The 15,784-nt window shown below is 46.7% G+C and overlaps 1 protein-coding gene and 1 long non-coding RNA gene across 2 annotated transcripts; both read left to right on the forward strand.

Moving 5' to 3' along the window:
* Positions 1 to 1,308: 1,308 nt before the first annotated feature.
* Positions 1,309 to 3,347, forward strand: LOC133253509 (uncharacterized). The gene is made up of 3 exons (XM_061427092.1): positions 1,309 to 1,446; positions 1,545 to 1,589; positions 1,637 to 3,347. Exons 1-3 carry the CDS (start codon positions 1,309 to 1,311, stop codon positions 3,215 to 3,217), a joined length of 1,764 nt encoding a protein of 587 aa, XP_061283076.1. The 3' UTR covers positions 3,218 to 3,347.
* Positions 3,348 to 3,364: 17 nt separating this feature from the next.
* LOC133253268 (uncharacterized) lies at positions 3,365 to 12,603 on the forward strand. Its single transcript, XR_009738263.1, has 4 exons — positions 3,365 to 7,307; positions 8,793 to 9,011; positions 11,691 to 11,855; positions 12,381 to 12,603. It is a non-coding gene; the product is annotated as an uncharacterized LOC133253268 (long non-coding RNA).
* The last annotated feature ends 3,181 nt before the right edge of the window (positions 12,604 to 15,784 follow it).

Consider the following 15,784-nt stretch of genomic DNA (forward strand, 5'->3'; position numbering starts at 1 on the left):
ACGCTGGCTCAGAGGGTGGACAGAGCAGGCAATCCTGCCCTCAGGGAGCTGCTGGACACGGCTGTGGTCCAGTGAGAGGAAGAAAAAGACGACAGCTGTGTTTCTGGGGAAGAAAAAGGTCGGTGTGTGAGAAATTTAAAGCAAAGAGGTTTGGTGGGGTAAAAAAAACAGTTCATTGAGCTGTTTCACAATTTTATCACTGAAACTACCTTGATTCCTATCAGCACATTTCTGGTAATTTACTTGAAACAACGGGAATGTCAACTATCAACCTTGGGGCCCAGACCTGGTAACCCAAGGGCTGGCAGGAAGAAACCCAATCAACCCAGACCCCAAGCACGGCTGCTCTGCTGGGTATTGAAAGATACTGATTCCTGTTTCTCTAAATGACATTTTTAAGCTCGCTTTCACAGCAACCACACATAGGCGTAACCTCTAGTTGAGCCTGAGCTGCAGTCAGAATGGCGGCTTCTCCGTGGCTGTACCGTCAGGGCGCAGCCCGGCCCGGCCGTGAGGTCAGCCGGAGCCGCCCAGCTCTGCGCGGGGTTCGTGCTCCAGGCTCACCTCGCTGGAGCTCCCTCTGCGTTTCCCAAGCTCAAGCCCAGGAGGCCTGCGCTACAAGACCCATTGGGCCCAGGCGGACCAAGGGCTCGGTTCTGGGTTTTGAGGGATTGGCTCTCCCAGGGCCCCGCAGGGCTGCGATGCTCAGGCAGGGTCTGGGCCGAAGCCGCTCTCGGAGCCTCTTCTGAGACTCACCTGAAGGGAAGACCTGCCGACCCGGCGGCCGCCCGGCTGCTCCCGCTTTGCGGAGCGACTTTGGCCCAGAGCCAGGCTCGTCTCCGGAAGCCAGAGCGGCGGTCGTTCAGAGCGCGGCCAGCAGGTGGCGCTGCAGGCCTCGCGTGACGGGTCCCCGCGGGCCCGCGGATTCCGGCCCGGCTCCCGCTCCTTCCAGCCGCGGCTGACCGGAAGGCGGGCCCCATGAGCCCCGCGCCTCAAGGCTCCAGGCGGGCGTCCCCACCCTAACGGGCGAGGGTGAAGTTGCAGAACCCAGGGCAGCGTCCCACTTCCCCGGAAAAGATCGGGGAGGTCCCTGAAGGCAGCCAAGCCCGTCTCAGCCGCCATTGCTGGTGAGCGCCACGGTCTCCATCTTCCACACGGAGACCGTCTCCTCTGTTCACCTTGAGGTGAGGCTTTCTTCAGGGTCGAGTTCGCTTTAAAATCCCTGAGTTTAAATTTGGTGATTCAGGTCATTCCGCTCCTTCTCCTCTGTTCCGTGATTTCAGAATCTTTCTTGGAAGGTCTTCTAGAATGAAGGGACCCGGGTTTCTGTCCCAGCAGAAAGGAGGAAAGTTGCAGCCACGAGGACGAAGTCGTGACAACACAGACGCGTGGAGGGGCCGCTGGAGAGCAAGCGGGTGGGAGTCCGACGGCCAGGGGCAGATGGGGGTGCGCTGGGAAGCCCCCCTCAGCCGACCCAGTGGTCAGGCGGGGTGGACCCAGAGGGAGCACCTACCACTCCAGTCTCTACTCGGTCTCTACTCCAGTCTCTACTCCATCTCTACTCCAGTCTCTACTCCATCTCTACTCCAGTCTCTACTCCCATCTCTACCCAGTCTCTACTCCCATCTCTACCCAGTCTCTACCCCTGTCACTACCCCAGTCTGTACTCCAGTCTGTACCCCAGTCTCTACTCCATCTCTACCCTGTCTCTACTCCAGTCTCTACTCCATCTGTACTCCAGTCTCTACTCTGTCTCTACTGGGGTCTCTACTCCATCTCTACTCCAGTCTCTACCCCTGTCACTACCCCAGTCTCTACTCCTGTCTCTACTCCAGTCTCTACCCCAGTCTCTACTCTGTCTCTACGCCAGTCTCTACTCCTGTCTCTACTCCGTCTCTACTCCAGTCTCTACCCCTGTCATTACCCCAGTCTCTACTCCTGTCTCTACTCCAGTCTGTATGCCATCTCTACTCTTACTGTAGTCTCTACCCCAGTCTCTATTCCAGTCTCTACTCCATCTCTACTGGGGTCTCTACCCCAGACTCTACTCCAGTCTCTACTCCGTCTCTACTGGGGTCTCTACTCCATCTCTACTCCAGTCTCTACCCCTGTCACTACCCCAGTCTCTACTCTGTCTCTACTCCTGTCTCTACTCCGTCTCTACTCCAGTCTCTACCCCTGTCACTACCCCAGTCTCTACTCCGTCTCTACTCCAGTCTCTACTCTGTCTCTACTCCAGTCTCTACTCCGTCTCTATTCCAGTCTCCAGTCCATCTCTACTGGGGTCTCTACCCCAGACTCTGCTCCAGTCTCTACTCCGTCTCTACTGGGGTCTCTACTCCGTCTCTACTCCAGTCTCTACCCCTGTCACTACCCGTCTCTACTCTGTCTCTACTCCAGTCTCTACTCCGTCTCTACTGTGGTCTCTACTCCGTCTCTACTCCGGTCTCTACCCCTGTCACTACCCCAGTCTCTACTCCGTCTCTACTGGAGTCTCTACTCCATCTCTACTGGGGTCTCTACTCCGTGTCTACTCCAGTCTCTACCCCTGTCACTACCCCAGTCTCTACTCCGTCTCTACTCCAGTCTCTACCCCTGTCACTACCCCAGTCTCTACTCCAGTCTCTATGCCATCTCTACTCTTACTGTAGTCTCTACCCCAGTCTCTACTCCGTCTGTACTGGGGCCTCTACCCCAGACTCTACTCCAGTCTCTACTCTGTCTCTACTCCAGTCTCTACTCCATCTCTACTGGGTTCTCTACTCCAGACTCTACTCCAGTCTCTACTCCGTCTCTACTCCAGTCTCTACCCCTGTCACTACCCCAGTCTCTACTCTGTCTGTACTCTAGTCTCTACTCTTTCTCTACTCCAGTCTCTACTCCGTCTCTACTCCAGTCTCTACTCCATCTCTACTGGGGTCTCTACTCCAGTCTCTACCCCTGTCACTACACCAGTCTCTATTCCTGTCTCTACTCCAGTCTCTATGCCATCTCTACTCTTACTCTAGTCTCTACCCCAGTCTCTACTCCAGTCTCTACTCCATCTCTACTGGGGTCTCTACCCCAGACTCTACTCCAGTCTCTACTCTGTCTCTGCTCCAGTCTCTACTCCGTCTCTACTGGGGTCTCTACTCCGTCTGTACTCAAGTCTCTACCCCGTCACTACCCCAGTCTCTACTCTGTCTCTACTCCAGTCTCTACTCCGTCACTACCCTAGTCTCTACTCCGTCTCTACTGGGGTCTCTTCTCTGTCTCTACTGGGGTCTCTAATCTGTCTCTACTCCAGTCTCTACTCCATCACTACCCCAGTCTCTACTCCATCTCTACTCCAGTCTCTACTCCAGTCTCTACTGGGCTTTCTACTCCAGTCTCTATCGCAGTCTGTACTCCTTTTCTCTCTCACACTGCTGCTCTGGCAGACGGTTCTCTCCTCTTGGGTCCACGTTTGAAGTTTGCTGATTTCTTCCTTTGTTTCCTCTGTGAAACTCTCTCCTGCAAGCGTTCCTCCCCCAGGCATTCCCTGGACACTTTTCAGCTCTGTCACCACCTCCAGGTCTGGTGACCGCCACACACTCTGCTTCTTTATTTCAGTCATCAGTTGTTCAGCCTCCTAGGGCTCCTCGAGTCTGGGAACCCCCACCTCCCTCAGCCCATTGGCACAAGTCCCGAGAGAGCTGCCTGGTCTTTCTCACCCTCAGCCTTGGTCATAGAGTCTCCTCCAGATGAAACGGCCTTGTGCCTAATCCTGCCTCCTTAGTGATAAAACACACAGCTCAGTTGAGTTCCCTTCTCCCCAACTCTTCTCAGAGTGATGACGCCACAGGCCTCATGTAGAGAGAGCGGCTGCTCTCCCTCCAGAACATAAGAGCCCCCAGGGAGGAGGTGGGCTCACCACCCGGGGATGAAGGGTCAATGGGCAGAGCTGTTTCATTTCCCTGAAACCTGGTGCTTCCTCCCGCCCCTTGACAGCCAGCCCCTAGGAGAGACCTGCAGTGACCTGAGCGTCACGAGTCCCCATCTTCTCTGAGGGGAGAGCCCCGGTAGTGAAGGTACTTCCTGAGAGATCGGGGTGGGAACGAGGCCCTGAGTGTGGATGCCTGACCCTGTGGGGTCCTACGACCAGCAGTTCTTGCCACTCCTGGGCGCCTGGAAGCTCCTAGAGTCCCAACCCAGCCAGGCGCCTGATCAGGCCCCGGGTGGCCTGCATCCCCACCACCCGCTTCCAAAGCCCCCACATCGGCCTGGCTTTCACTCCTGCGGGAATGGCTGCGTCCTGCGGGCACATGGAAACCCGGGGCGTGCGGGGCCAGCACCTCACCTTGGCCTCCAGGATAAAGGACTCAGGCTTTGCTGGAAAGACCATCAGACATGTTTCGTCTGACTTTCTTCTCTCAGACTCTTCATTCCAACAAGATCATTCATCCATCAGTAGGGAAAATCCTTGCCTTAATCCCAATTGTAGCATTAATTGTGGAAAACACCCCACGGAGCTGAGAGGTTTGAAAACTAGTAACAGCTGCTAAGAAAAGTGTGATTTCTTTGGCTTTATTTTAAATACATGTGTACATATTACATGAAACACACAAATATACATGTAGTAGGAAAAGGCCAAGTGGTAGATAAGAGGAAATATTTCTAAGATCTTTAATTTTGTGAAGCAAAACTACATTCATCTACAGCTAAAACTGTCATTTTAAATAGTAAGCTAAGCATGGAATTTAGGATTATGAAGCTCTTTATATTCATGAAATAATTAAAACAAATTTCATAAAGTAACAGGGATTTTAGTCATTGTGAAATAATACATAAATGTAAGGTTGTGATTCTTTAAAATTCAGTTTACTTACAATAGCACATTGACTGTGTCAATGACAGACGTTTAAGGTAGCAGATTTGAAGTCTTAGTAATACAAATATAATTGGTTTTAAATGTAATGTTTCATGGTATTTCATCTAAACAGGTAATCTCAATCCTCTGCAGTTACTATAGTGAGGTGTTTGGTATGTATTTTGCTCTTGTTGTAATAAATGTTCAGTACCACCTCATATATCAGAGGAGACCTGGACCCTTCAGGAAGGGGTGCAGGAAGGGGGAGGGTGGGACGACTTATGACCCAGACGTGTGCGTTCAGGGCACCATTATTCCTTAATTACGGCCTGCGTAAACCTCACACTGCATTTGCCAGAAAACAGACTCATTCACACAACACTGAGAGGGAGACAAAGGCAACTAGCTTGACATTTAATTCAGCAGGTTCTAAAAATGTGAGTAGAAACAAATAGAAAGACTCAAGACTTGGAACAGGGACACAATACAATCCTGAGGTCAGGCAACCAAAACAGAATGGAATTAAAGTTAGCCACTGAACAGCAACAACAAAAACAGAGTAAAATATAGTGAGGATATCAGTGTGAACTGTAGTGGGGGAGACAGTTTTGTCAGGAAATCACTGAGGTCGAAACCCGACTGCGGGGACTGGGCATCGGTTGCACGGGAAGCGTGCCCTTGGCTCCTGGGGATGTTCGCCTCCCTTGCTCTCCGCTGCCTCCCTCCATCTCACTGGGCCTCACTCCCTCCTGGAAGGAACTGCAGGCGCTCGACAGTCAAAGGCACGCAAACATCCATCTGTGTCTGGGAACAGGTGCCGGAGCCTCACACGAAGGGAAGCTGGTAGAAGGTCTTCTTGGGATTCACTTTTGAACTTTTTCGCATTTGAAATGGAAAATGAAGAAATGTAGAATTATACATATCAGTTCATTTCACTCAGTCGTGTCCAACTCTTTGTGACCATGGACTGCAGCACGCCAGGCCTCCCTGTCCATCACCAACTCCTGGGCTTGCTCAAACTCACGTCTATTGAGTCAGTGATGCCATCCAACCATCTCATCCTCTGTCGCCCCCTTCTCCTCTCGCCTTCAGTCTTTCCCAGCATCAGGGTCTTTTCTAAGGAGTCAGTTCTTTACATCAGGTGGCCGAAGTATTGGAGCTTCAGCTTTGGCATCAGTCCTTCCAATAAATATTCAGGACTGATTTCCTTTAGGATTGACTAGTTTGATCTCTTTGCAGTCCAAGGGACTTTCAAGAGTCTTCTCCAACACCACAATTCAAAGCATCAGTTCTTCGATGCTCAGCTTTCTTTATGGTCCAACTCTCACATCCATACATGACTACTGGGAAAACCATAGCTTTGACTATATGGACCTTTGTTGGCAAAGTAATGTCTACTTTGTACTATTTTTAGATAAAAGTCCAAGAAGACAAATAAAAGCTGTAAAAATTTTAAAAAATCCTATTACTCTTTGAAGATGATATGTTTGTTTACTCAGTAAAACCAAGAGATTATAATAAAGAAAACTACCACTTTTTATTGAATGAAATTATAGAACAATCAGGGATTCATATATAACATTCATGGATAGGAACACCTGTTAGCAACAAGATGCCTTCTGCTTCCAAATGAATTACAAATTCTCTCTGGTTCTAATAAAAATTCCAACAGGTTTTTACATGGACCTTGAAAATGGCACCTAAAAACTTATAAACAAAATTAAAAAGTGGAGTGGTGACATTTCCTACTAAGTATCAAGGTGCTACGATAGTTAGAATGGTTTTGCTGTTGTTCAGTTGCCCAGCCGTATCATGGGCTGCAGCGTGCCAGGCCTCCCTGTCCCTCACTATCTCCTGAGTTTTGCCCAGGTTCATGTCCATTGCATTGGTGATACCATCCAGCCATCTCATCCTCTGACACCCTCTTCTGCCCTCAGTCTTTCCCAGCAGCAGGGATTTTTCCAGTGGGTCAGCTATTCACATTAGGTGACCAAAATACTGGAGCTTCAGCTTCAGCATCAGTCCTTCCAATGAGTATAATGATAAGTATACTGAAATAAAGATAACCTCACCAGTAATCAGGATGGTGCAGAATAAAACTCTGTGATACCACTTACGTTCACCAAGTGGTTAAAAAATACACAGTCCGGAAATACCACATTCTGGTCAGCGTCTAAAATCACATGAGATCATGAAGTGTTGCGTTGAGGGTAAACCTCCCAAAGACCTGTTTTTATAGTTTAGTCACTAAATCGTGTCTGACTCTTTCCAACCCCGTGGACTGTAGCCCACCAGGCTCCTCTGTTCATGGGATTTCCCAGGCAAGAATACCAGAGTGGGTTGCCATTTCTTCCTCCAGGGGATCTTCCAACCCAGGATTGAACCCGAGTCTCCTGCTTTGCAGGCAAACTTTATCACTGAGCCTCCAGGGAAGCTTCCACCCAGCACCTGAGACAGCCGCTTAAAACTAGTGAACACAGTGAGCACCTGCCCATCCCCCACGGCTGCACCTTGAGGAATTTATCACACAAATCCCAAGGGACGTAGAATCATCTTCATGGCCAGGTTATTTGTAAAAGAGAAACACTGGAAATGTCAGGGACCGTTACAGGAGAATGGAAAAATATATTGCATTATATCCTTTGCAGAGAGCCGTAATATTTTATTATCAGTTAGGTAGTATTTGTTCTTAAAGAAACTAAGTTATCCTAATTGGATCCTTCAAGATTTCAAGATACCAAATTATCATAATTTAAAATTCTGTCCCTAACAAAAGTATTTGTTTTATGCATTTTCCTCTTAAATAAATGGATTTCCTTTTCTTCTCTGCCACAACCCCCTCCCCACTCTACAGTTATGAAGTGAAGATATTTTCTGTGCTTTCAATTTTCTTAAAATCCAAGCAAACCAAACCAATATTTCTAATCTTATAGTGTTTGAAATGAGAAAATCTAGCACCTTAAAATGTAGGTCCCCACTTGGAGTAAATAGCAGGGAATTTTTTAAAATCAGTTTTAGCAATCTTGGACCTACTGATGGCACCCGAACTTTTAAACGATGGGTCAGCAGGTTTGCCTGCGCACAGGGAAAGAGACTGTGAATGCTCAAGTGATGCCTGCTTGACCTCGAAACCTGTGAGCCTGCCTTCTTCACAGATTACACCTCTACCCAGTAAAGATGCTCTTTACTGTTATTGGGGGGGAAAAAAAAATGAAAAACCCTTAACATAAACATCATGGACTACAGAAGCTGAGTTATCTCTCCAATGTGTATACGTAAACAATCATTTTTCCTTTGTTTTCTTTTAAGCAATACAAACTCTGTACTCTTGCCCGGAAAATCCCATGGACGGAGGAGCCTGGTGGGCTGCAGTCCATGGGGTCGCTGAGTCGGACACGACTGAGTGACTTCACTTTCACTTTTCACTTTTATGCATTGGAGGAGGAAATGGCAACCCACCCCAGTGTTCTTGCCTGGAGAATCCCAGGGATGGCGGGGCCTGGTGGGCTGCCGTCTATGGGGTCGCAGAGTCGGACACAACTGAAGCGACTTAGCAGCATCAAGTTTTTATGATTTGTTCTGGGTTTATTTGTGTTTATTCTCTAGTCATTTCTCTACATATTTCTCATACCTTAGTTTTAATGGAGTGCTATTCTAAAACATCTCTTTTAGACGAACTATTTTTTTTGCCACTTCCAAACCTGAGAGTTACAGCTCTAAATATGAAGTCATTTTGCTGAATTTTATTTGATAACCATAATACCATATTACTTATATTTCTAATAATCAGATATTTATTTCTAGTAAAAGTTTCCAGTATGGTTTGAGGATAAATACTGTTTAATTATTAGTGTAAAGATGATTGTGCATAGTCACAGTCAGGTTGTATTTAGTTGCTGATGGGTTTTCCTCCTAGGAGACTGAGTTCCAGGAGTAAGAACTCTGCCTGTTTTCCTTATCACAGAATTCCCTCAGGCACGTAGTAGGGGAACAAGCCTTCCTGGGTTTGCTTACAGCAGTTAAGTAAATTCCTACCACCGCATGTATTAGCATGGAAGCATCTCACAAGAGCTACTGAACCAGAAAACCGCTCGTCTCCCTGTCGCAAGCAGCCAATCCCTGTTTTATTAGGGGTTTGTGTGTGTGACACACACACACGAGAAGAGGCAAACATCAACCTGAGGTCAGTCATTTTAAAAACTGAGGCCATCAACTTAAAAATAGGAAAGAAAATGCTGCATTTCTTTCCTATTATTATATATTTTGTCTGCTGGTTATTATGGAAAACAATTTGTTAATAGATGAGGGATGTGTTGAAAAATCATCTGCTCTTGGTCAAAGAAATAAGATGCTATCGGTGCAAAGCCATTACAATATTATTTTATGCTAATTCTCCAAGTCATAAATAGTCCATAAAGACATTTTAAAAGCATAAGCAGGAGGTAAGCAAGTTTTCTTAGGGAAGTTTATTGTTAAGGGGACCAGAGATGCAGAATTATAGCTACACTGAAAAATGATCTGTATACATTTATATATATAAAATATAGATTTAATAGATGAAAGATACAATATGTAACCTAGTTCCTAGAATTTTAAAGCTAGTTACAAACTAAAGCATCAATACTTTGTAATTGAAGTTTATAGTGTTTTTACTTTATTTAAGGCACGAGATAATGGGTAAACATTTCATAAAAAGAAACTCACTTTTCTGCTTCGTTTCTCACACCTTCCTGAGCATCCTGCTGGGAACACTGGCCTATAAAATTATAATCTTTTACTGTGGTTGAACTTGTAATAACTAAAAAAGTGACTCTAGGTATATATTTTTTCTGAAAATATTCTCAATATACAAATTCCAACAACTTTGAAAATCACATGGCTTTGTAATCTTGGGAGATTAGAATTATTTTAAAATTTGCACATGAAGTAAAGATTTTAAAATGTATTTATAGTCTCAACATTTTACAGTCAGCTAATTCAAATGAAATGCCCTATAACTGCACTTGATTTCAAAATTCTTTTGAGGCGTCTACTTTTTTATTCCTGCTGGCTTGGGTAACCCCACTGCCTGGTCGGGTGACAGTCCCAGGAGGCCTGCAGTGACCGTGTCCCATGCGAGGGTGGGATACCCTGGCTCCATCTCCCCATGGAAGCATGAACTCTGGTGAACCCGCCCGGTTCCTGCCGTCTCTAATCCCCTTGGAGCTCACCTGACAGGCCCGCTTTGGCGTCGGCTCTCAGAAGACCCTCTGGTGCTGGCGATGGTCCAGCCTCATCACACCTGCAGGGACTTTCTGACACTCCTGGCTGCAACCTGGCTGGAGCCCTCCAGACACCCCGGGCCCTTCTGCCTCCTCCCCTTCAGTTTGCTCGGCCTTCCAGTGCAGAAGCCACAGTCTGGGGTCAGACAAACCTGTGTGAGGGGTTTTGTCATAATTTCAACAAGGAGCAGCCATAGGCTGCCAAGGTCAATCAGGCCCGAATTCCTTCACGCATGAGGCGCACGGCACAGGGCTGAGGCACTTTGTCAAACAGCGACTCAAGTCAACACAACACCATCTTTTGTCTTCTCAATGGGTCCTTTATTTAGTGTATTTATTGAACATCTCCTACATGAAGGAGTTTGAAAGACAGTGATATAGAAGCGATCAAAGCTTCCAGAGGCAATTGTGGTTGTTTGCAGTTATTGATGGGATTTCCTCTGAGTATGATTCCCATGGTGGATTTTAGACGGCTTTCTGTCAGGAATGGGTGTACGGTGTGATTCTATTTGGAACCCTTGAGACGATCAGATAAATCTCACTATCCTGAATGTGGTCCCATAGCACCATGTTGGCTTCCTAGTACTGAGCCTCCTTGTAGAGAAGAGGGCTCTGCTCTGGATTTTCCAAAGACGTCCTGTGGTGGGTTTGTCCTTCTGACACACCTCCTGATGGTCATGGTCAGTCCTGTGCTGACTTCACAGGGCAAGGCGGGGGCGTGGGTGAGTCAGTCCTGGAGCAGGATCCGGAACTTTTTTGTGGGTTTCCCCTGGTGGCTCAGACGGTAAAGCATCTGCCTGCAATGCGGGAGACCCAGATTCGATTCCTGGGTCAGGAAGATCCCCTGGAGAAGGAAATGGCAATCCACTGCAGCACTCTTGCCTGGAAAATCCCATGGATGGAGGAGCCTGATAGGCTACAGTCCATGGGGTCACAAAGAGTCGGACACGACTGAGCGACTTCACTTTCCCAGGGTTAAGTCTTGAAATCTTGAAAGAACTTATGAGCATAACTTTCTAACTCCTGAACCATTGACGATTATTCATTACTTTAAATTTTTCTGCATTAGATATTTATATTGTCTTTAAAAATGAGCTTCTCTAGTGGCTCAGTTGATGAAGAATCTGCCTGCAATGCAAGAGATTCAGTTTTGATCCCTGGGTCAGGAAGATCCCCTGGAGAGTGGGATGGCAGTCCACTCCAGTATTCTTGCCTGAGAATTCCAGGGACAGAGGAGCCTTACAGGCTACAGTCCATAGGGCTGCAAAGAGTCAGGCATGCCTGAGCGACTAACTAAAAATGTTAAATGAACTTTGGCTAGTTGTGTTTTTTCATAAATTTATCCATTTTACTGATATTTTCAAGATGACTACTCCTCAGCTATGTCTAGTATATGTCAGCCATCCCCAAACCTGCCCAGACGCCAGCATCCCCTGCAGACACCATCCCAGGGGTCTGCTCAGAACTCAGAGGGAAACACCTTTCAGCCAGTGGGTGGGGCTTTTTCCTCCAACCCACTGGTTGTGAGTTCAGCCAAAACCCTGTTGCGTTTGCTAATCATTGCCTTGATTACTCATGATCTTCCTCTTTTTTATTTGTAGACATCTTTATATATATGGACTTCCTGGTGGCTCAGACGGTAAAGCGTCTGCTTACAATGCAGGAGACCCGGGTTCAATCCCTGGGTCGGGAAGATCTCCTGGAGAAGGGAATGGCAACACACTCCAGTATTCTTGCCTGGAAAATCCCTAGGATGGAGGAACCTGGTAGGCTAGAGTCCATGGGGGTCTCAAAGAATCGGACATGACTGAGCAACTTCACTTTCACTTTATATATTATAGATATTAATCTTCTCTGTATTTATGATTGTTAAGTAAATTCTCTGTATCAGTATTCGCAGAAGTAATCTATGCTCAGCATTTATATGGTGGGTAACAAAAAACTTTCAAGTTGTTTCAAAACAAAACATGTGGTTGAATTATCCCATTGCTCTGGATTTTTCTGCTATAAAGAAATACCTCGAAGACCCATTTGGATAATTCTCAGTGAACAGTTGGATTATTCACAGCTGCACACATAAAAACAGTTTAGGCTCATGAATTTTATTGCATTGTGTCCCACTAACAAAAGGCCTTAAAAAGCTTGTATTTATTTATTTTTAATGCCTCATAAGAAAGCACCAGTAAGTAATAAAGCAGGCCATGAAGATTCAGGAATTATCTGTTCCCATCACACGTTCTCTCGCCTTTTGGGATTCATGTCTGCTTTGTTTGTTTTTCACCAAAACCCAGGAGCAGGGGTTGCGATTCGGGATGTTCTGAATGTTTGACCCTCACGATTATTGCTGCTGGGACACGGTCATCTTCTCTGGAACCGCTTATTACAAAACAGCTTGCAGACCTCCCAGACCTTCATTGCCAGGAAACATCAGGCTCAGCTCTGCGGATCAGCTGAGACTTCGGGACTGACGGCTGAAACATAAACAGCAGAGCCTCGCACGGGCCGATGGCATGAGGGCCACCTGCTTCCTCCCCGAAGCCCCCGCTGCCCCCACCGCAGGGACCCCCATCCAGATGTGCTCTCAGGCCTCCTGGGAAGTAGTCAGTGTGACAAGGTTTTTTCCATCAAGAATTCAAAACTCAGAATCAAACCTCTGCTGTGTTAGTTAATAAACCTGAAAGAAAGAAAGTGGAGTTGCTCAGTTGTGTCCGACTCTTTGCCATCCCATGGACTGTAGCCTACCAGGTTCCTCGGTCCATGGGATTCTCCAGGCAAGAATACTGGAGTGGGTTGCCATGTCCTCCTCCAGGGGATCTTCCCGACCCAGGGATCAAACCCAGGTCTCCCACATTGTAGGCAGACGCTTTACCATCTGAGCCACCAGGGAAGTTCAGTTAATAAACCTAAACACTCACAATCATAGTGTTTACACACTCCATGCTTACTAGGAAAGTGTAATAATATTTACTTAATAATCATTAATAGTCTATTTCTGAGCATGATATAAACCATACTAGAGGGTCAGCAAGGTGTAATTAATACAAGTGGGTTGATTTCAAGACATGATGGTCACCAGAGAAATCTTGCCTGGAGTGTGTGTCTGGCGTTTGCGGCTTCTTGCTGAGTTGCCCTGTTCCCAGGGGCCACGGCTTCCTGATCAGAGGTGGAAGTTCCCTAATCTGACAAAGTGGTGACGAGCATGGAGCAAGACAGTCACCTGCCAGCACAGTTTGCTTCCACTTATTTTTGGGCCGAAAGCCAAAAAAATTACATTATTTATCCTCTCAAGAGCAGGAAAAGGAAGTCTTCTGAGAGTTACAGTGTCTGCGTTCCACAGGAGCAGGAGCAGCGGGCGAGGGGACAACTCTGCCCAAGAGGAGTTATTCAGACATTAGAAGACGCTGTTGCAGGCTTCAAAGTCCTCACAGCCTCACAGCGTGATTCTGGGAGTTTAGAGACAGTTTCACGGTGCTGTCCTACAAGGCTGCGGGCTTTCTTAGGAGCTGAAATGATTTATGACTATTTCCTCGGAGGCCACATTTCCTCCTGAGCTCCAGTTTTCTTACCTGCAAAATTAAAATTTTATTTAGATGATATTAAAATTCTGTTCCTCCTTTAATATTTTATTAAAGTCCTTCTCAAGTCCTTTGCTCCAGGTCACACAAACAAAAATTGGTTCAAGGAAAGAAAACATCTGTGTCAACCACATCTGTACTGTTCCTATATCTAAACACTTAGTGAAAACTTAATTGATAATGATAGTAAATGCCATGTCTGAGTGAAGTGGTTTAAACCAGAGTAAAACCAGCATTGAGGAGGCACAGTTCTCAAGAACAGGTGGTTCTCTGGTCGTTCACAGGGATGTGCCTGACACGTGGACACTGGTCTTCACCCAATACCCTTCAGTCTTAATAAACTTTATTTTGAGTTAACTTTACTATGACTATACTATAAAATAAGTATATTTTTGTGTGGAATCAGTTCAGTCTCTCAGTCATGTTCAACTCTGCGACTCCATGGACTGCAGCACACCAGGCCTCTCTGTCCATCACCAACGCCTGGAGTCCACCCAAACCCACGTCCATTGTGTCAGTGATGCCATCCAACCATCTCATCCTCTGTCGTCCCCTTCTCCTCCTGCCTTCAATCTTTCCCAGCATCAGGGTCTTTTCAAATGAGTCAGTTCTTTGCATCAGGTGGCCAAAGTATTGGAGTTTCAGCTTTCGCATCTGTCCTTGCAATGAACATTCAGGATTGATTTCCTTTAGAATTGACTGGTTTGATCTTCTTGCAGTCCAAGGGACTCTCAAGAGTCTTCTCCAACACCACAGTTCAAAAGCATCTGTTCTTCAGTGCTCAGCTTTCTTTATGGTCAATTCACATCTTTATGGTCAATTCACATGATTACTGGAAAAATCATAGCTTTGACTAGACAGACTTTGTCAGCAAAGTAAAGTCTCTGCTTTTTAATATGCTATCAAGATTGATCATAGCTTTTCTTCCAAGAAGAAAGTGTTTTTTAATTTCATGGCTGTGTCTTTTAATTTCAAAGTGTCTTTTAATTTCCACAATCTGCAGTGGTGTTGGAGCCCAGGAAAATAAAGTCTGTCACCGTTTCCATTGTTTCCCCATCTATTTGCCATGAAGTGATGAGAACAGGTACCATGATCTTCATTTTCTGAATGTTGAGTTTTAAGCCAGCTTTTTCACTCTCCTCTTTCACTTTCATCAAGAAACTCTTTAGTTCCTCTTCACTTTCTTCCATAAGGGTGTTGTCATCTGCATATCTGAGGTTATTGACATTTCTTCCGGCAATCTTGATTTCAGCTTGGGCTTCATAGTATTGTGTGGAATAATAAAATTCAAAATGGATTGATTTTAAGAATAGTTCACATGCACACACTTATCTTGCTTGGAGATGCACACAGGCCTGGTGGTGATGGTGAGTTTGGGGGGCAGGGCGGTGGTGTGCGCAGACACACAGATGGAGACGACCATCCCTCACCGCAGGTACTGGGGTCCGGTGGCCCACATGGCAGCCCGAGGCTTTTGAAGAAGCCAACTGAGGGCAGTGAGCTGCTGCACGGGTCACAGTCCCCATGCCCCCGTGAGGACAGTGTTGGGGGTCACAGGGGCCACTCGGAAGGCCCTTGCTGTTGCTGGGAGACGCCTGCCGGCACTCCTCCTGCAGCACCTCCACCTCAGGGCCTCTGCCCAAGGGTGCTCACTGCCTGCTGAAGGTGTCTCTCCTCCTGGAAACGGGACAGACTCTGGAAATCCACAGAACTCGCCAAATTCACTCACCTGGTTTGTTTTTTGCATGGACCTGCACGTACTGAGCACAGAGGCAATTTGCAGGTATTTACACACACAGGCACACACATACATTAGTGTCTGGCCCCTAGTGAGTGCTAACAAGGACTATGAGATACAGAAAAATTATATAATGTACAGTATATATGGTACAAAAGTTATTTTATATGCTGCATATTAAATATAAAACACATAAAATCAAGTATAAATTTCTTCTAAGAATCAGAAAGGACACAAAGAGATAAGGAAGAAAGACATGGGGTGGTGGGAACAGCCTCGGAGAACCGTGCTGGCCGCCCTCACTCCTGGGCTCTGTGCTCGAAGAACAGGTCAGGACCCCTCAGCCTGGGGCTCCCGTTCTCATCTCCACACCCAGCCTTTT

The sequence above is a fragment of the Bos javanicus genome, chromosome 8, assembly GCF_032452875.1.
Source record: "Bos javanicus breed banteng chromosome 8, ARS-OSU_banteng_1.0, whole genome shotgun sequence".
Classification (NCBI taxonomy): domain Eukaryota; kingdom Metazoa; phylum Chordata; class Mammalia; order Artiodactyla; family Bovidae; genus Bos; species Bos javanicus.